This window comes from Tachypleus tridentatus, chromosome 6, assembly GCF_004210375.1.
Source record: "Tachypleus tridentatus isolate NWPU-2018 chromosome 6, ASM421037v1, whole genome shotgun sequence".
In the NCBI taxonomy this organism is placed as follows: Eukaryota; Metazoa; Arthropoda; class Merostomata; order Xiphosura; family Limulidae; genus Tachypleus; species Tachypleus tridentatus.
Genome location: NC_134830.1, coordinates 129,103,829 through 129,126,250, shown reverse-complemented (window position 1 = coordinate 129,126,250; position 22,422 = coordinate 129,103,829). Strand labels below are relative to the sequence as shown.

The window sequence follows — 22,422 nt, the reverse complement described above, 5'->3', positions numbered from 1 at the left end:
TCCTGCATGATTAGCTACAGCTAGGGATAAATTATGAGCAATGACGAATTGCGTGAACATCACTTCTGCATTTATGGTTTCATATTCTGAATTCTTACTCATAAAAGTCGTTATCTGCATCATTTTTGCCTTCACCTCAGCCTTTTGTTGGTGAGATGCTGATTTTGTGTGTCTGGAACAGTCGTTTATTCCGATGTGAAAACTGAACAAAATGCACGACTGTCACTGACTTTTGATGCAATGACCAGATATTTTGCACTATACTCTTTCCTAAATTTTTAGATTGGCCCTTTTAGATTTGCCAGAAACAAGACAATCTGGTGAATGAAGCCTCTTTTTTTCCATCTTTTGAATGATCTCATTGGTGTTTCTATGCCACTTACAAAATGAGAAATACCCATCTATGCGAACGCTGATTGGCTGACAAGCACTGATGACGTAACTATGGATTCCCCACGTATCCAGTATGGAGAAGCACCACATTCAAACATTGGTAGATGTCGGAGATACAAATATTTTTTATAATTTCAAGCACAAACATGATTATCACAAGTAGCCATTTGAATTATGTCTTTTATTTATTATCAAAACTTATTTGTATCTCACTAGAAATTTTCTTTTCATCCCTTTCAAGCCCTGGGGGAACAATTTATTACTTTATTGTGTAGGCCTATATAATATATAATAATTTGGGAGTTGCAACAAGTCGTAATATTTGTCTGTATGAGCGTATAGTCATAACGTATACACCAAAATTGTAATGATTACACTCAAATTGTAATGGTTGGCATCTCTGATATATGGCAAAATTAAAGTTTCCTTTTTTTAATTTTATATAACTGGGTTTTAAAGTAATATTTAGATCAGTCATTACAATATTAGTGAATTTTTTAACAGCTACATCAACAATATTCAGGTTAAATCCTCTTTCAATTGCTACCAACTTTGTTAATAATAATTAATTTTATGTCTTCTTGTTTTGTACATGTCTTCAAAATTCTATGAAATAAGTTCAAAGTTCTTTTTTTTCTGATCTAGTATAACAATTCTTGGTGTGATTTCTGAAAAATAGATGTTTGTAGCTTACCTTTAAATTCCTTTTTTTACTAACACATCTCGAAAAAGGCATGGAGATATGGTAATAGGGCATTAATTTAGTTTGTGTGGTATTTCAATAACATAGAATCATCTATACAATTCACTCACAAAATTAAGAAGAAATAGCTTGCTTTTCCAGATGTATTAGTAAAACGGAATTTATAAGGTAATTGTGTTTCTCTTTTTATGTTGTGTTATTTATTATTTTAACATTATTTGCAAGTGCCAAGAATTAATACTCATGAATCTACAAATGGGGTCTATGACAAAGAAATCTGCAAAACAAAGGAGTAAGCTAAAAAGATGGATATCTCAATTACCATTCTGGGTGAGATGTAAAATGAAGAAAGTTATTATAAAATTTATACAAGTGAAATGTAATATCAAAAGTAAAAAAAGAGTATTATTGTATGAAAAAAAATTAAACAATGGATATTGTACATTACCATTCAAAATAAAATAAGTACCATAGCCAAGCAGGAAATTAAGGTATACCAACTGCATTTAAAAGTAGGAAAAGAAAATTATGAAGAACATTAGACGAAAAGGAAAAGATTTGCTTGGAACCAGACAATGAATGACATTGATAAATATAAATTAAAACAGAAATATAAAGGTTGATAAATAAAAAGAAAGTTTGTTTTGAGTTAAGCACAAAGCTACACAATTGAATATAAAAATAAAACAAAATAATACATACCAGTTTCACAAATTAATATTTAGTCAGCATTCCCTTGAATTTCAGTATTACTTCACATTAATGTGGTATGCTTTCAGTGAATTTGTACAGATATTCCTAAGTGACTGACTGCCATCCTTACTTCAGAAAATTCATCTTCTGTTTTTTGCTTACAATTTTTTATTAATCAGTTTAACTCAACCCATAAATTTTCAATTGGATTGATATTAAGTAATTGAATTGGCCATTTAGTAACATCAATTCTCTTATTTCTAAAATATTTTTCATGACTACACAACTGCAGAAAAACATATTTGATCATTTTGTAGACTAACTATAATAAGAAGATCTAAGAAACTACAACAGGAACACTACAATTTTAATGAGAAAATGTAACTAAAACCATGAATAGTTCAGGTATTTATGAAAGCCTGAGTTAAACTTAGAATTTGAGATCATATTTGAACAAATCCCATTGAGTACTTTCTAAAGACATAGTTTTATGTTTTTTTTTCTTTTATCTAATATAACAAATTAAAAACAATTTAAATGGTGCGGCCACTTTCTTCTTGTCCACTCCCTGTAGTTGAAAGAAAATGTTTTATATATTTTCCTTTTATCTAATATAACAAATTAAAAACATTTTAAATGGGGGAGGCCATTTTCTTCTTGTCCACTCCCCTGTAGCTGAAAGAAAATGTAAAGAACAAATCTAAGAAATCAAATCCACAAGGAGATTTGGAGGTCAACAATATCTTGTATAGGTAAAGAACCCTAGGAAAAACTCAAAGAGGAAAAAGCTGATTTGGCCATAGTCATATTCAGAAAGAAGGGAACAAGATTCCAATGCAGACAGGAACATGAGACAATGAAAGTATTAATGACTGCAACATCTTTCACAATCAATGTGCCTTCAGTGGTTATAAATGAAGTAAGAGTAATGTTAGCAATGTTGCCAGTACCTTGGAAGGAGATAATAAATCTCCACAAAGAGATTTCATCGTTATTAAAATAATTAATATTATTATTATTTTTTGCAGTAATTAAAAGGTGATGTAGTTTGAAATCAAATAAAATGAAACAAATCAAAGTTAACAGTCAAAGATAGGCAGCACAAATCAAATTATAATGAAGAAAGTTCAAACTACAGACAAAGTGCCAAAGGAAAGAATGACATTAGTTTCAAGCACTTGTGCTGATGGGGATTTACTATACGTAGAGTATGTGCCACTCTTCTATTAGTGAATGGCTACTGTTGAGTGATGATTACATCACAAACTAGTACATTCCATGTTAAAACATGTATATTAAATGGAAGATAGCTCAAGACATGCAAAATCTCAAAGATAGATGTGCAAGAAATAGCTACAGTGTGCAGGGAGGTAACTGGAACATTTTATTATTTTGATCTGCAACACAAAAATTAAAAACTCAGATAAAACTGTTAACAAATTCCTATGCTTTTGTTAATTAAATATACCTTGGATTTCTTCTGAACATATTGTATAGCCTCTGTTTGCTTCCTGAAGACCATCCAATCTGGTGGTAGCCCTTCAATTCTAAAAACACAAACTGTTAACATTGAAATCCAAAACATCAGAAACCCCATGTTAGTACTTGAATTACAGATAAATAGATTACTAGAAACATCACTTTTATCAATACTGATATTCAGATCACCAAAAATGACTGTTATCTTAACATCTTGATTCATGATATCTAAATACACAAAATTACACTAATACCTTAATAACTGATATGACTAGATTACCAGAAACACCAATTATGCTAATACTAATATCAAGAGCTATGGTTGCAAACTGCTGGTCTGTGGACTGAAATCAGTCACAAAGATAATAAAAAATTGTCTTGCAATATATATATATACACACACACACACACCAAAGAATAATGTTGTACAATGTGATATAAAAAAAGCTTTAAAAATGATTCATGAAATTTTAGGCTTAGAACAAAATAATTGCAAACCACTGAACTAGACCAACAGAAAAGTCTGACTACATTAATAAAAAATATCTACACCAGCTACGTTAATACCTTGATTACTGATATCTAGCCAACCATGAGCATTTTATACAAGTTAATATCAATACAATAACAAATCTCAAATGAACAGTTGATAGGTTCAACAATCCTGTAGTAGCCATTTAATATAGAAGTCTACTAACTATTCTGAAATATAATTCCTGTGACTTTGAAGAGTGGATTAACTTTAGTACCATTCGCATATACATCAGGTCATCCCTAAAGTCCGATTTTACATTCAGAAAAGATTTCAATTGCTTTTAATGTTATTTAACCAATAATTTATGCTTCATTAATATTAATTACTTCATGCCAATGATTCACAAACTTCTGAATGCCACTTCTATAAAATTCTTGGGGTTTGGAGGAAAAAAATGTAAAGAGGGTAATTTTGACATTTTCATGTGTTCCAAGCTCTTTTCCATCAAGATAGTTCTGCAAAATTTGGAGTAGATAATAATCAGATGGGGCAGTCTGAAGAATAAGGAGGATGTGGAAGTTTTTTCCAGTCTAGTTCTTCAATCTTTGCAGGTGTGATCCTTGCTGTATGGGGCTGTGCATTATCCTGGTGTAATGCAACACTTTTATGATTGATCAAAGTAGGCCTCTTTTCTTTCATTGCAACATTCAAACACTCTAGCTGTTGACAGTAGATGTCTGATGTAATAGTTACACTGAGTGGCAGCAATCCAAAGTGGATCACACCAACAATATCCCAGTTTACCTGTACTGAGCCATTGCCTGTGGCACTTAACATTTTTTACAATATAATCAGTGATGACGAGAAACCCACTTGTTGAGAAAATTTATATGCAAAAACGGCTCGTTTGGGCTGAGAAAACACTTTTACATAGAAGAGCGAACAACGTTTCGACCTTCTTCGGTCATCGTCAGGTTCACAAAGAAAGAGGTAACTGACCGGAAGCTGACCACATGTTTGAAAGGGGTTGTGTAATTAGATGTTTGAATATATAATTTTATTTATTATAATACTGCCCTCTACATTTTGACACACAGTTACACAACCCCTTTCAAACATGTGGTCAGCTTCCGGTCAGTTACCTCTTTCTTTGTGAACCTGACGATGACCGAAGAAGGTCGAAACGTTGTTCGCTCTTCTATGTAAAAGTGTTTTCTCAGCCCAAACGAGCCGTTTTTGCATATAAATTTTTACAATATATCCATTTTTCATCTCCAGACACTAACCTGTCCAAAAAAGGTGAGTTACATTCAGGAGGAGTGTAGAGAAGTGCAAATATCCACTCTTGCTCTGAGGTTGGCTTCTGTCAAATCATGGGGGACCCATTTTCCAAGTTCTGACAGCTTGGAAAGGTGTCATCTGTTATCATCTGGTCTGAACTTCTGAAACCACCTTCAACATTTTCTTTCATTGAGAGACTCCGCACCATAAACACCTTGAATGTTTCGTGTAGCTTCTGCTGCACTATTACCTTATTTAAACTCATAAAGCATTATATGCCTAATGTGCTCCTCAGACATATCCATCTTCATAAGGGTTTATTTTATTAATGATCTGAAAAAGTGGATTTGGGTTAGTTTCTTTTATTTGTCTTAACATTTTTATGCATGTCCTACTACATATTTTAGTCATTAAAGCCTTCCACAAAGACAGAAATGATGATGCACTTTCTGTATTACATTTTTGGACATTACTAATGGGATGACCTGACAATAACCTTAGTGATAATTACAATTTTACTTAATCACTATACAAAGAATAAACATACTTCCTTGAGATATGCATAAAAACAATATATTTATCTATACCATAAGGAACAATACAAGTCAACTATCACTGGCTAAAACAAAACTAAATTTAAAAACACTAAAAAGCTGAATACAGTCACTTATAGTATATTTACTAAACAACAAAACTTCTACCACAGAACTTTAAACAAACCTTGTCTTGAAGCTTGCTGGAAGAGGTTTAGATGAAAAATCCTTCAGCTGTTTTTTAGTTCTGTAAACAATATCTGGAGTTGGCCTAGAATATTGAAAATCAAACTGATATACAACAACTGCTCATACGTTGGATAGTTTAATTTAAAAATAGTCATGTTTCTTTTTTCTATTTTCATACATTTTCTATGCAAAAAGCTATAGCCCAGAAAATAAAGTTTAACTTTTTGTCACTTCATCGTTTTTTGATATAGAACTTGACAATATCAAAATCCAAAAATATGTCTACCTGTGAGGCCAAAAGGAACAATGGCAGATCATCTGTTCTGAAAAAGCATGGCCTAATTAAGAAGGAAAACACAATCCCAGGTTGGATGCTGTGATAAGGATCTAAATTCTGAAGCATACAGTTACAAATGGCAGAGAAGGTGTATAGGAGGTTCATGACACTCTTGCGTACAAACTATGTACTGGGTAAGTGCGAAAAGCCCCCATGCAGAACCAAAGCTCCAGATGATTAATGGGGTCCAGCATCTTCAAGGCTGTCTTGGCAAAGCCATAGACCAGTAGTCCAGTTTTGATTGAATGAGGGCACAATAGATCTTTAGCACAGAACACTGATCTACTCCCAAAGATATGGAAGAAAGGATATGGAGGATGCTCACTGCTCTTGTACACTTGGACATGCAGGTTGAGTGGCATGAACCACAGCCAGTCTCTCTCAAAATGACATGAAATTGATCATTGCTCCATAGGTTGCTATCAACCCTCTATGAAAAGTGAAGGGGAGCAGACTGAGAGATCAATAGCAATAAAAGACTGAATAAGTGCGTTAAAGTAAATATAAACACCAATACTGAAGAGAGAAAGGTTATAATCCAAGAGCATATGCTCTATGGAGCATACCCTACCATCAATATCAGCACCTCCCCAGAGGGGATGATGTCCATTAAAGTCCCCCAGGATTAAAAAGCGAGACAGCAACTGTTCATTGAGGGCATCAAGGTCTGATTGATCATAGGTCTCTCCAGAAGACTTGTAAAGAAAACAAACAATGATGATATGACACAAGAAAACACGGATGGCTATGGCCTCCAAGGGTGGGTCCAGTAACAAAGACAGGGCAGGCACATGTTGATCAACCAGCAGTGCCATGCCTCCATGCATTCGTCCCTTACACAACCTGTCATTTCTGTATTAAAAAACTACTGAAAGGTGACTGTATTAGCAGGTTTCAGAAATATTTCCTTAAGGAAAGACACACAGGATGATAGGATTCAATCAGAGCCTTGATATCATCTAAATTAGAATGAAAACCTCAACAGTTCCACTGTAAAAATGTAGCCATTTTTATTTATGTGGGGGAGAACTGTGTAGAGAGCCCTTCTGTTTTCAACCACATCTCTTCTCTTTATTAGAAGAAAATTCATCAAATTCCATGGATCCTGCTCTGGGTTGAGTGGGCAAGTCTCTGTCATTAGAAGAAAATTTCAGCAACTGGTCCGCATCTCAAAACTGAAGAAAAAGATGAACCTGACAAAATGCCCAAAGTCAGAACCAAAGAAAGTGGATCCAGGGATCTGTTTAAAGGAATGGTAGGGACAAAGATGGGTGATGATGTTGCCTCATTAACTTTCTTAACCATGGGGAGCAAAAAACTTTTCATGTGCTTTGAAAATGATTCATTCAGAAGCAGAGAAAGATCTGTCTGCACTTCCACTGTAGCAGTAGAATGGAATGGTGGGCAGTAAGTTTTGAGCCTCAGAATAAGAAATGTTGTTAACATTTTCAAATGCTGTGCCTGTGTTCCTTCCACCCATCTAGGGTATGAACAAAAGTAAGATGGGTGAGAGCCACTACTATTAATACAATGAGGGTTCATTTCACACTCTCAGGCATCATTGTCCTTGCCACCATAATGAGCACATGTCAAGGAACCACAACTTGATGTTTTTTGAGTGACCAAACCATTGACATTGGAAACATCTGAGAGGGTTTGGAATACATGGTCATACTTTGCAATTTCGATAACCTGCCTTGATGGTGGCAGGTGGATGCAGTGATATAAATGTCAGAATGAGGACACTGGTTGGCATCCTAATTCTATCTTTGCAAGTGGAAATACTGCAGAAACTCCTTGGGTGGAGAAACCAAGGAGGACCTCTGACTCTGGAATGTTCTTCAAATCCCTCTCAAGAATAACTCCTTGTGACAAATTAAAAGTAGCATGGGGAGTAACCTCAATGGGCATATCCCCAATGGCCTTTGAATGCAAGATGAGTTCACTATGTTTTGGAGTGGATGTTTCCACAAAGATGTCCCCAGAAAGTAGCTTTCTGACTGACTTTGGAGAGCCAGCAAGCTCCTCTAGTCCCTTCTGAATAAAAAAAGGAGACATTTGCTCTAAAAATTTCTCTGATGAAGAATGTAATATCAGAAAATTAGGTACAGGTGTTGAACACTGCTGTTAAGAATCTTCAAGATATGGTCATTCACCAATGGTCTGTTTTCTACTATTTTATTTTATAATAAAAATGGAATATTGTGGTGCCCACTGACTCCACCCACCACAGAGCCTGAGGGGAAACACACTACAATGCCAGATAAGGACACTGCAGCAATGCCAGGGTTTCATGAGCACTACCATAGTCTGAGAAACTAATTAACTTGCCCTCTCACTGTGGATAGATCATGATATTTTACTTACTTTAATAATTTAATTACAGTTTCATTATCCCTACACGTCAATCAAATTGCCATCACAATATATAATACTGTTTAAATTTTACTATTTTATGTTATTTGATACTTCAAAAGAAAACTTTAAAAAGCAAGATAACATGCTTTTTGTATTACATATAGCATGTCTTCTTGTTTTATTTCTTGGTTTACATTTTATTATGCTCACTATAAGAATCTATAGTGGTTAAAACCTAGAAATTTAAAGTTCAGACATTTACATGCTTGAATATTAAATAAGAACCTCCTATCTTTTTGATATGATAAAATATCAATATATTTTGCAAACCTACCAGGGTGGCCCCACCCACTAATCCTTTTTATAAAACCTTTTGTCTACTTATTCTTACTTCTCTTAAGTACATGTCCACAACAAACAGAAAGAGCACATTCTCATCTACATAAATATGACATTTGTAATTAGCTTGAAGGGGAAACACAACAGTACTGAAAATGACACTGTCTCTTTACTAAATCATGAATTTTTTTTGTCAACCACATACAGCTTAAATAGCAAGACAAATAAATTACTGGCACTTAGTTCATATACAGGACAGGTATGGCAGTAATAGCACCAAAGCAGACAGACTTAGCTGTGGTGTCAGTGAGCTCATTCTCATGAATATTGACGTGGCCTGGTATCCAGAAAAACTGGATAGAAAGACAAGAAAAATGGACCAGTCAGTTTTGAATATTGACAAGAAAAGGGTGAGAACTAACATGAAGTGATTTCAGGAACAAGAAAAAACTAAGAAAGTCAGTGTAATTAGCATAATTGGTGCACAGCAATCCAGGGCTAGAGAACAGACATACAACTTTGCAGTTAAAGCAAAAACCATAGAAAAGATTCTGTGCTCAATCATCAAAAGACAACAAACCATGGCAGAGTCCACAGTGCCACCTGATTTCGAACCATCCACACAAATGGGAATGGAAGAATGGTTGGCAAAAACAAGATGATACTTCCAATTGTGAGTAACCGCCTTCCTCAGATAACCCAAAAAATATGTCATAGATGAGGATGGTAATAAGCCATGGTGAGATGAGCTGACTACTGGAAACAGCAACATTGTCCAAAGACAGATCCAAATCAGTCAGCTGTGCCTGGACTAAAATGTTAAAAGAAACAATGGCAGACCATCCAGTTGGTTGGTTGGTTGATTTAGTGTTTTATGGCACAAAGCAGCTAGGCTATATGCACCAAAAGTCCAGTAAAAAGGTAAAAATAAAGTAAATGTAGTAAAATTCATAAAAGGAAATGAAGATAAAACAAAACAGTATTTAAAAAAATAAATAGCATAAAACCAATGTTGACATTTAGTCCACAATGTTAAGAGATAAACTACAGTAAGAGAAGTTGCAAAGGACTTTCTGTAGCATAATGGTAATTATCACAACCCACCAGGAAGACTAACAGGTAAGTACAAAAACCACCATCAGTCACCTGAAGTTGGCCTTTCCAGTCCTGGTTCCGGGTTATGTGTCATTATGGCCATTTTCAAAAGGTAAAGTAATAAAAGTTTTAAAAGACATGCAGCAAAACTGTAATAATAACTCGCCAGTATGACTAAAGGGTAGTTCAAATGGATAGTTCAAACAGTAGCATTAGTTACCTGAAGTTGGTCTTTCCAGTCATGGTGTTGAGTTATTTAATGTTACGGCCATTTTCAAATTTCAAATTGAACGAGAGATTGAGACTCTTAAAATGGAACCACAATTAAAATGGTGTAATGAATAAATATCAAACACTTAAATGGCATTAAAAAGATTAATGGCAATAAAAACTAAAAACTTTATCAAGGTGGACAGTGTCACCATCACCAATAACACTGTCTAATGTTACGGACAAAACTTGGGACCAAATAGTGTTAAAATGGTGTCGTAGTTGAGAGTCGTAATGATGGAAAGAAAGAAAAATGTAGCTTATAGCAATTTTAGGGTTACACAAACTACACACTGGTGCATCAGATCCAGATAAAAGAAAACAATGAGTTAAAAAACTGTGACCAATGTGTAGTCTAGTTATAACAACTTCTTCCTTATGAAAACAAGATGGCCAAAGTCCAATATAGGGTTTTATTTGGAAAAGCTTGTTTTCATGTTGCTCACTCCAAGTCGACTGCCAGCTGGCACAGAGCCAAACCTTGAATACTGGACCATAGTCCATGTATGGAATAGGCAGTGGTGATAGTGCCAAAGCAGATAGACTTAGCTGCTGTGTCTGCAATCTCATTCCTGCAAATACCAACATAGCCTGGTATCCAGAAAAACTGGATAAAATTAGATGTTAATGACAAATGGGCCAGTCAGTTTTGAATATCAGCAAGAACAGGATGTGAACCAATGTGAAGTGATTCCAAGGCTAGTAGAGAACTAAGTGAGTCAGTATAAATAGTGCAGTTGGAGTACTGCTTAGCTTTAATATGATCCAGGGCAAGAGAAATGGCATACAGTTCAGCAGTAAACACAGAAGCTGTAGAGGGGATTCTGCATGCAACCACCAAATTGCAACAAACCATGGCAGAGCCCACAGAGTCACCTGATTTGGAACCATCTGTATAAATTGGAATGGAAAGACTGTTCAAAAGATGTACAGTAAATAAAAGAAGGTACTTCCAATCGGGAAGCTTTTCTCAGATGACTTAAAGAAAGATCACATTTGGGGACTGTAATAAGCCATGGTGGGATGGGCTGACCAGTGGATACTGCAATGTTATGCAAGGAGAGACCCAATTCATCCACTTGTGTCTGGACGTGAAGATCAAAAGGAACAATGGCAGATCATCTGACCTGAAAAAGTATGGCCTACCGACAAAAGAAAACACAACCCCAGGTAGGATGCGTACGGAACAAAGTTTCTAAGAATATAGTCAAGAGAGATGCAAACATCGAAGTTACAAAGAAGGTTCATGAGATTCTATGTATAAGCTCTGAACTGGGAAAGTGCAGAAAGCTCCAGTGCAGAGTTGAAGTCCTTGATGATAAATGGGGTCCAGCATCTTTAAGGCCGAGAATCTGGCAGAGCCACAGACCAGTGATCCATAGTCGAGTTTTGATCGAATAAGAGCACGATATATCTTTAACAAAGAACATCGATCTGCTCCCCAACTGGTGGCAGAGAGGACACCGAGGATGTTCAGGGCTCTTGTGCATTTGACTCGTAGCTGTTTAACATGTGGTATAAAGGTCAGCTTACTGTCAAAGATAAGCTCCAAGAACTTGGTCTCGGGGACCACAGGCAGCAAAACTTCACCAATACGGAGTTCGGGATCAGGGTGAATACCCCGTTGGAGGCAAAAGTGCATGCAAACGGCTTTAGAGAGAGAGAGAAATTAAAGCCATTTGCCGTGGTCCACTTCAGTACACGATCAAGGGCAGTTTGTAGTTGCCTCTCAAAATATCTCATGTTCAGCGACTGACATGAGATGTGAAAGTCGTCGACATAGAACTCGTTTGCAACAGTGAGAGGGAGTTGTTCAGTGATGGCATTAATTTTTGTACTGAAAAGTGTGACACTCAAAACACAGCCCTGAGGAACTCCAAGTTCCTGTCCATTAAAAAAGTTTTAATAAAAATGGGTAAATGGCAACGTAATCCACATATATGGAGGTCTCGCAAAATGCCATACCTCCAAGTTATATCATAAGCCTTCTCACTGTCAAAGAATATTGATACAAGATGTTGTCATTTGAAAAATGCTTCTCTGATTGTCGTTTCAAGTCGAATCAGGTGGTCCATGGTGGAGTGCTGTCGTTGGAACCCACACTGGGTGGGGAAGAGGAGGAGGTTTGAATCGAGAAACCAAACAAGATGAGCATTAACCATCCTCTCTAAGGTCTTACAGAGACAGCTTGTTAAAGCAGTTGGATGGTAGTTTGAAGGAATCTTGGGATATTTCACTGGTTTAGAGAAAGGTAAGATAATAGGTTGGCATCAGGCATTAGGAAAAACATTCTATTACCAGATCCAGTTAAAGACAATTAGAAGAATATGAAGAGAAGCAGGAGATATATGGTGCAGCATGTCATAGTGTACATCATCTGGTCCAACAAATGCACTGTCAAACCGATGAAGGGCCAGTTTCAGTTCCACCAGTGTAAAGGGATGATTATAGTCACAGAGACAGTCAGTTTAAAAGGAAAGAGGTGAACGCTCTGCTCGAGTCTTGATGGCCAAAGAAGGTGGAGGAACAAGCAGAAGTGCTAGATACCTGGGCAAAAGCTTTCACCTGGAGTATCTGTGATGCTCTGGATATCAGCTACTTCTTGGACATCAGAAAGTAAGTTCGAGAGAGAGACAGAATTGTAGTGCCCACTGACCCTTCAAACCCTGTCCCATATGACTTTGGAACTGGTGGTAGAAGATATGCCAGTTGTGAACTTAATCCAAGATTCCTTCTGGCTTTGACATCTTACCCACCTTGCATGTGCATGGGCCTGCTGGAAAGCTATGTGGTTTGCAAGTGTGGGATATCTACAGAAAATATCCCAGGCCCATTTTTGAGCTTTCCATGCCACGTGGTGGGCAGGATTCCACCACGGACTAGGATTTAGTGAAAAACGTGTTGAGGTTTTAGGAATACAATGAGCAGCTGCTTGTATAATACAGTCAGTTACTGCTGCCACACAGTCGTCTATTGATGGCTGACAGATGATGGCAGGATCAAGTTCTGCAAGAGCAGTGAAAGTGGACCAGTCTGCCTGATCCAGCTTCCACCAGGGCATGCTGGTAGGGTGGCCAGTCTGTCTCAAAAGTATAGGAAAATGATCACTGCCTCATGGAATATTGTCAACTCTCCATGAAATATGAAAGAATAATGAAGGGGAGTAAACAGAGAGATCAATAGCAGTAAAGGACTGACTAGGTGCGTGAAAATAAGTGGAAGAACCAGTACTGAAAAGAGAAAGATTGTGATCAGAGAGCATGTGCTCTACAGAGTGACCTCTCCTATCAATAACGGCACTTTGCCAGAGGGGATGACATCCATTAAAGTCCCCTAGGATTAGAAAGGGATATGGCAACTGTTCAATGAGAGCAATTTCAATGATTTATCATATGTCTCTAGAGGTTACAGGTATAGAAAATAAACAGTGATGGTATGACCCAAGGAAACACTGATGGCTACTGCCTCCAAGGGTGTGCTGAGTGACAAACACAGGGTGGGCACATGCTGATCAACCAAGAGTGCCACCCCTAAATGTACTTGTCCACCACACAACCTGTCATTTCTGTACAAAGAATACTGCCACAAGGTGACTGTATCTGGAGGTTTCAGAAATGTTTCTCGTAAGGAAAGACATACAGGATGGTAGGAAGCAATCAGTGTTTTGATGTCATCCAGATTTGAACGTAAACCTCGACAGTTCCATTGTATCAAGGCGGCCATTTTTAATGACATGTAGGCGAATTGACTGGAGAATCCTTCTGTTCACGACAATTTTTTTCCTTACTGTCCTTATTCGGGGGAGGTCTTTCGACCTCCATGGATCCTGCCCTGGATCGACTGGGCAGGTCTGTGTTGTTGGAAGGGGATTCCAGTGACTGAGGATGCGAATGAATGATTGTTTTGCATCTTGGGGTGGGAGAAAAAGATGTATCTGAAGAAATGCCTGTACCTGGAACCAAAGAATGTGGATCTTGGGATTTGTTGGGATGTATGGGAAGAACAGAGATGGGTGTAGAAGTTGATTCATCAACTTTTTTATTCATGGAGGTCATGAGGCTTTTCATTTGTTTTGAGAACGATTCTCTTGGAGACACAGAGAGATCTGTCTGCACTCCCATTGTAGTTGTGGAACAAAGTGCAGCAGCATATGTCTGAAATGAAGTGGTGGACAGCAATTTCCAACCCTCAGGATAACTAATATTATGAGTCGTTTCCAAACACTGCATCTCTTTTTCCTCCAACCATTTAGGGCAAAAACAAACATAGTAAGAGTGAGAACCATTGCAGTTGACACAATGTAAGTCTGTTTCACGCTAATAGGCATCATGGTTCTTGCCACCACAAGAGCACATGTCAGGGAACCACGACATGACGTCTTTAAGTGCCCGAACCTCTGACACTGGAAACATTGGAGAGAGTTTGGAATGTACGGCCATACCCTGCAATTTAGATAACCTGCCTTGATAAAGGCAGGTGCAAGTGGTGATGTAAATGTCAAATCGAGAATATCTGCCGGCAGTGTAACTCCATCTTTGCAAGTGGAGATGCACCTCACTGACTCCTTGAGTGGAGAAACCAGTGAATATCTCTGACTCAGGGACGTTCTTCAAATCCTTCTCAACAATAACTCCTTGTGATGAATTCAAAGTAGCAAGAGATGTAACCTCAATAGATATATCCCCAATTGCCTTTGAATTCAAGAGGAGTTCACTGTGTTGGGATGTGGATGTTTCAACCAACATGTCTCCAGATTGAAGCTTCTTTACTGACTTTGGAGAGCCAGCAAGTCCCTCCAGTCCCTTTTGAATAAAAAAGTGGGACATTTGCCCTAAAAGTTTCTCTGAAAGAGAATGTAGGATGAGAAAATGAGGTACAACTGGTGGTACAGATGTTGAAGAATGCTGATTAGTCTTCAAGTCGTGGTCGTTTACCTATTGACTGTTTTTTCACTATCATATTTAAATTTTTTGTAGGAGGATCCATTGGAAAAAAAGAAAATTTTGGTGCCAACTGACTCCACCCACCATGGAGCCTTACGAAGGGATGCACTACAATGTTAAGCAAGGATACTGCAACAAGGGGGGCCACCGAAAGGCTGCCCGTTTACAGGAATTCAAGGCCAAAGTGGTGTGTTAGGGTTAAGCCCCTCAACCACCAGGATTCTCTCCTCCCCTTCATGGGTTGCCAGGCACGGCAAACACGTGGGTGGATGTTTAGACCCCAGAGGAGGTAACCTGAAAGAACAGAACCATCCCTGGGAGGTCCCCTCACCACATATTGGAATCCACACTGAGGGGGCAGACAATCTCTTCTGAAAAGACAAAGCCCACTGAGAAAGAAAAACACAACCCCAGGTGGGATGTTGTGGTGAGGATCAAAGTTCTGAAATATACAGTAAAGAAGGTTGCAGGCAGTGAAGGTGGAGAGGAGGTTCAAGAGACTCAATGTACAAACTCTGTACTGGAGAAGTGCAGAAAATTCCTGTGCAAAGTGAAGCCCCAGTTGGTAAATGAAGTCCAATATCTTCAAGGCCGAATTCCTGGCAGAACCACAGATGCATAGTCCAGTTTGGATCGAATGAGTAATAATAAAGCTTTAGCTAAGAACATCAATCTGCTCCCTAAGAGGTTGAACAGAGGATACAGAAAATGTTCAGTGCTCTTGCACACTTGACACACAGCTGCTTGATGTATGGAATGGGAGAATAATGAAGGGGAGCAAACTGAGAGATCAATAGCGGTAAAGGACTGACTAGGTGCATGAAAATATGTGGAAATACCAGTATTGAAAAGAGAAAGATTGTGATCAGAGAACATACGCTCTACAGAGCAACCCCTCCCATCAATAACAGCACTTCCCCAGAGGGAATGATGTCCATTAAAGATCCCCAGGAGCAGAAAGGGAGACGGCAACTGTTCAATGGGAGCATCAAGGTCTGATTGATCATATGTCTCACCAGGGGACAGGTAGAGAGAACAAACAGTGATGGTATGACCCAAGGAAACACTGATGGCTACTGCCTCCAAGAGTGTGCTGAGTGACAAACACAGGGTGGGCACATGCTGATCAACCAAGAGTGCCACCCCTCAATGTACTCATCCACCACACAACCTGTCATTTCTGTACAGAGAATACTGCCACAAGGTGACTGTATCTGCAGATTTCAGAAATGTTTCTCATAAGGAAAGACATACAGGATGGTAGGAAGCAATCAGTGTTTTGATGTCATCCAGATTTGAACGTAAACCTCGACAGTTCCATTGTATCAAGGTGGCCATTTTTAATGACAGGTAGGCGAAGTGGTTGGAGAACCCTTCTGTTTACGACCATGTCTTTTTTCCTTACTGTCCTTAGTCGAAGGAGGTCTATCAACCTCCATGGATCCTGCCCTGGGTCGATTGGCAGGTCTTTGTTATTGGAAGGTGATTCCAGTGACTAGAGAATGCATAAGCGAATGATTGTTTTGCCTCTTGGGGTGGAAGAAAAAAATGTATCAGAAGAAATGCCTGTATTTGAAACTGAAAGATGTGGATCTTGAGGTTTGTTGAAATGTATGGGAGGAACAGAGATGGGTGTGGAAGTCGATTCATCAACCTTTTAACCATGGAGGTCAAAAGGCTTTTCATTTGTTTTGAAAACGATTCTCTTGGAAACACAGAAAGATCTGTCTGCACTCCCACTGTAGTTGTGGAATGAAATACAGCAGCATATGTCTGACATGGAGTGGCGGACAGCAATTTCCGAGCCTCAGGATAACTAATGTTATGAGTCGTTTTCAAACGCTGCACCTCTTTTTCTTACAACCATTTTGGGCAAAAACAAAAGTAGAAGGGGTGAGAACCATTGCAGTTGACGCAATGTGGGTCCATGTCACATTCATAGGCATCGTGGTCCTTGCCACCACAACGAGCACATGTCAGGGAACCACGACATGATGTCTTTGAGTGGCCGAATCTCTGACATTGAAAACATCGGAGAGGGTTTGGAACGTATTGCAGTACCCTGCAAATTAGATAACCTGCCTTGATGTTAGCAGGTGCACGTGATGATGTAAATGTCAAAACGAGGGTATTTGTTAGCAGTGTAACTCCATCTTTGCGAGTGGAGATGAGCCTCACTGCAGAAACTCCTTGAGTGGAGAGACCAGTGAGAATCTCTGACTCTGGGACGTTCTTCAAATCCCTCTCAACAATAACTCCTCATGATGAATTCAAGGTGGCATGAGGGGTAACCTCAACAGGTATATCCCCAATTGCCATTGAATTCAAGAGGAGTTCACTGTGGTGGATTGTGGATGTTTCAACTAATATGTCTCCAAATCGAAGCTTCTTTACTGACTTTGGAGAGCCAGCAAGACCCTCTAGTCCCTTCTGAATAAAAAAGAGGGGGACAATTGCCCTAAAGGTTTTTCTGAAAGAGAATGTAATATAAGAAAATGAGGTACGTGTGTTACAGATGTTGAAGATTGCTGCTCAGAGTCTTCAAGCCGTGGTCGCTTACCTATTGACTGTTTTTTCACTATTTTATTTGCATTTTTTGAAGGAGGATCCATAGGAAAAAAGAAAACTTTTGGTACCCACTGATCCCACCCACCATGGAGCCCTACGAGGGGACGCACTACAATGTCACGCAAGGACAATGCAGCAACGCCAGGGTTTCGTGAGCACTATACCCAAACACCAGCATCAGGCACAATGTCCACAATACCCATTGAGAACTTCCAACACTGGTACTTGGTTGACTCTAGCCCAAGTGGACCAGCCAACTGACCCAAGGGGGGCCACCCAAAGGCTGCCCGTCTACAGGAATTCAAGGCCAAAGTGGTGTGTTAGGGTTGGACCCCTCAACCATCAGGATCCTCTCCTCCCCTTCACGGGTCGCCACGCACGGCAAACACGTGGGTGGATGTTTAGATCCCAGAGAAGGTATCCAGACAGAACAGAACCTTCCCTTGGAGGTCCCCTCACCACGTACAGGAATCCACACCGAGGGGCCAGACCAATGAAAAGCAAGCTTGAGATCCACCAGAGCAAAGAGACAATTATAGTCATAGGCATGATCTATAAAGAAAATCCTCAACCACCAGGATCTTCTCCTCCAATTCACTGGTCACATACAAGGCAAATGTGTAGGTGGTTGTAGAAAGTAAACTGAAAGTACATTTCCTTTTCTGGGAGGTCCCCTCTCCAAATACAACAATCAACCTTGAGGGGGGAATAACAGAGGTGGAGGAGAATGATTTGTTTGTCAAAGGGTGTTTTAAAGAAATTAAACCTCCCTGCCTGAACTTTCATGCTGTCAATTGGTTCTAAAGTAATTGAACCAGACTGCATGAACTTTTAACAAATGAAAAGACAATTACATAATGCTCTAGTTTAATCTGTGGTAACCAAAAGTGTAACAATTTTTGTACATATATTTGACTTTTTTGAATATATTATTTTAAAACATTTAGATTATGTACCGGCCATTTATTGTTGCAATGTGTCACCAACAAATCACGGACACCTAAAATAAAGAATTCAGCTCCTAAACAAATGCTTGACAATGATGCAACATTCTGAAAATTATTAATGGTCTATTAGCAAATAATATATTAATTACTCTGCCAACAGATTTTCAATTCAGTGTAAACCACCTTTGCATAAAACAACTACAGACTATTCATACTAAGTCCACTAAAATTTTCAGATTTACAGTCTCTTCTCGACATACCTTAAAGAATATTCTGCCACTGCCTTTGTTATAGTGTAGCCAGTTAATATACCTCTCCCACTTGCCCCTGTAACCACTTTTCCTCTTTTTCCTTTCCATACTCATGATTCTGTTGCATTCTTTTTTCAAATGAACAACATTTGATTCTATTCATTTAAGAAAGTCTTTAACATTGGGTGATTTTTGTGATTTGGGTGACCTTTATGACATGTTCTCTAAAACTTTAACTGGATGTCTTTAGGTAAACTGGACTGCCACAGATATTCTTTTTCATAACTACAAAGTCATTTTACAACAATTTATTTTGATTATTAAGAGACACTTTAAATGGGAACAAAAAAATTACTGTTATGCCATCCTTTAGAGAGAACTTAGAGATCATATATAAATAAAAATCATATACATGGTCTGAAAAAACTAAAAAAGTTTGATTAGTTTTTTGTGAAGTTCATAACAAACTAAAAGTGAGATATCTCTAGTTTCCTTTTAATTTACATAACATCCACTATTTAATGCAGACACATAACAGTTGAGTTACATCACACTGCAGACACATAACTGTTGAGTTACATCATACGCTGCAGACACACAACTGTTGAGTTACATCACACACTGCAGTTTAAACGTAAACAAAATGAGTGTACAAAATACATGTAAAACATCTGAATTATAATTAACAGAATTTACATGTGGGTAGCATGGTAAGTGTGATGTGATAATTAATGCCAACAGATTACTGCATTTGTCGGAAGAAATATTTTTTAATTCCACACAAGTGTTTTGGAAGAAAAGGAGCTTGTTGCTCTAGTTCATGAGTCTCTTAATCATCCGTGCAATGTACTGTTGTTAGTGGTAGGTCAAATAATGTTGTAGCATGTATTTACAAAAACATTTTATATAAATCTAAAGGTGTCATAACTTCATTGTGTTTGTTACTTGCTAGACCTAATTTGAAATTTGTTCAGTTCAGAATCTATACTTTAAGGGCACTAAACTGTCAGAAAGAGTTAAAATGAGGACTACTGATTTTCATAGCAAACTGAATGGTGCCAGTATGAAAAAAAAAAATGTTTAGAAATTCCCACCAACTCCTGTATCACCAGGAGAAAAGCAACCTTCCTCTCAGCTGTATTACTTCTGTTACATTATTCTCTTTACATAAATTCTTTGATTTTATAGTTGACACACAAAATATTATTTGGATGGATGGATAAGTCTGGCTGTATACCATTTATATATACATAAATATAACTGAATAAACACACATCTGCTGAATGTATCTCACTCACTTCATGAATCTTGAAGAAATTAAGTGTGTGTGTGTGTGTGTAAATAAGCCAATAATAAGCAACAACAAAACACATTTCCTATCACTTGATTTGAATGATGTTCATCCGGGTTCTATTCAATATACACTGAGACAACAGCAGAAACATTCAAGTAGCATTCTCCACAGAGAAAGTTTTTGTTGAAATGGGAGTGCATGGTCAACTTTATTGGACCAAGTAGTCTTTTTGTCTCTAATAGTGCATGTTTGTCACTAACTTGTTAAACAAAAGCAATAACTTCCCCTTCCTGTGGATAATGCACAAGTTCTCAGATGCACAAAAACTGAGAAGAAACTACCATCGTGAATATCCCTACCTCTCAAGTTGCTTTGGTCTTCATGCTCAGTGTCAACATTGATGTAGGACCATTTTAAGGGTGGGGCAGAAGAAGTGCCTAAACTAGAGCCTCAACAAATTGGTGGCCCCAATGAAAAGAAATTTTGAAATTATTTTTTTCTTTTGCAAATATTTAGGGGAAACAACTGCATTTTCTTTTTAAGAAACCTGTATTTTTCAGTCAATAATTACACTTTGAGTGTTTTCAGGAGAATGTTTTTTTAACCACACTTAAACTCATAAAGAGCAGGTTTTGGTCTATAATGTATAGAAACCATTTAATATGCTCAGATCTTTGTCAATTGATAATATCCTTCAACTTATAAACTTTAATGACATTATTTTTTACTTTGTTACAAAGCTAGAAAAAAAAGCCTTTTTTTCACCCTGTTTTAGTTAATTCAGTGAGTCATTTAGTTTATTTGAAAACCTAGTTGCCAATAAATTATTGTATAGCTTGTTCACAGTCTGCTAAAATCATAAATGTTCATTTAAATATGTATCGAAATTTGTATGTACTTGGAGGGAGGAAGCAAGTGCTATTCTATTGCCCCAGGCCCCATTTGACCTAAATCCAGCCCTGTATAAGTGATAAATGTAATTATAAATCATATACACCCTACCCAGCTTATATCTGTAAACATTAACTTTTAACAATTAAGCTGTAGGTAGTGTAAATGTTGGAGACAACGGGCATTCATGTTTTGAGTGGCAGCTACAGCACATTATTAATAGTATTATTTGTAATAACGTTAGATCTAATGTGTAAATGTAGTGGTATAGAAGCCGACATCGTACTCGTGCTATACAACTTGTAACTACATTAGAAGGCTAATACTAATAGCAAACTAATCCTTCAACAACAGCACTAATAGTAATGCTATTACTAGTCAGTTACTTAGTACAGCAATATCACTTGTTATTAATATTACGTTAAATCCAGATAAACGTTAAATTCATTTTAATTTTTTTCTGAATGAACTTCAAAAAATCGTATTAATATTTATAATTCACATAAATTCACCTTTTTGTACTATAAAACTTCATTGGTGAAAACATATCACCTCGATATGAGTTGTTAAACAAAACTGGCACCAGGTATTCTACGCAATGAAATTAACTTCCCGCCACTTTTGTTTAATTCACAAATTGTTAAAATTACGAGAGCGCTATCTATCATAAGAAAAAAGAGAGCAAAATAGCTTCAACGTAAATGTCACTTCTTCAGTTTTATTTCAGATTTAAATCAAGCAAATATACAAAATAATAATAATAATTTTAAGCTTTTATTAAAGTACAGATTTATCTACTTATCTGGTAAAACATGATTGATAAATATTTCTTCTCAGTATAACTAACGAAAATGTATTTTAGTATTGTTTCTTTCTTTCTTTTTTGATTTCGCACAAAGCTACTCAAGAGCTATTTGCGTTAGCCGTCCCTAATTTAGCAATGTAACACTAGAGGGAAGGCAGCTAGTCATCACTACCCACCGCCAACTCTTGGGCTACTCTTTTACCAACGAATAGTGGGATTGACCATCACATTATAAAGCCCCGACGGTTGAAAGGGCGATTATGTTTGGTGTGACGAGGTTTGAACCCTCGACCTTCAGATTACAAGTCGAGTGCCTTAACCACCTGGCCATGCCGGGCCTAAAATGTAGGAAACTGAGTTAAAATTTACCCTCAAAAACGTAAACTTCCTGCTTTTTTGTATGCAATAAAGAGTGAGAACATCATCACTATACAGAAAAAACAACAGCATGTATACATACAAATATATAATACACACACATTTACAAAATACAAAACTTACGCTCTTGTCTTCCACACACATTCATGAATGTAGAAAACAGAGAGCACTTATTAATTAATATAAAATACAAAATTAAT

At 37.5% G+C, this 22,422-nt stretch overlaps 1 protein-coding gene across 7 annotated transcripts in view; it reads right to left on the bottom strand.

Moving 5' to 3' along the window:
• The window catches only part of LOC143253642 (DNA-directed primase/polymerase protein-like), a 90,249-nt gene extending 68,560 nt beyond the window's left edge, over positions 1-21,689 (bottom strand). For 5 of the 7 annotated variants that reach the window (XR_013029754.1, XR_013029755.1, XM_076507827.1 and 2 more), the window contains exons 1-3: positions 21,552-21,689; positions 5,745-5,828; positions 3,258-3,336 (exon numbers count right to left, since the gene is read on the bottom strand). Coding sequence is in view for 4 of the 7 variants with exons in the window: in XM_076507827.1 (XP_076363942.1) it covers positions 3,258-3,336; positions 5,745-5,828; positions 21,552-21,586 (198 nt within the window). In the remaining 3 variants the exon portion in view is untranslated. Of the gene's footprint in view, positions 1-3,257; positions 3,350-5,744; positions 5,829-21,551 lie in introns of all 7 variants that reach the window. The other 2 variants (XM_076507829.1, XM_076507830.1) reach the window with 2 other exon arrangements.
• Positions 21,690-22,422: the final 733 nt, after the last annotated feature.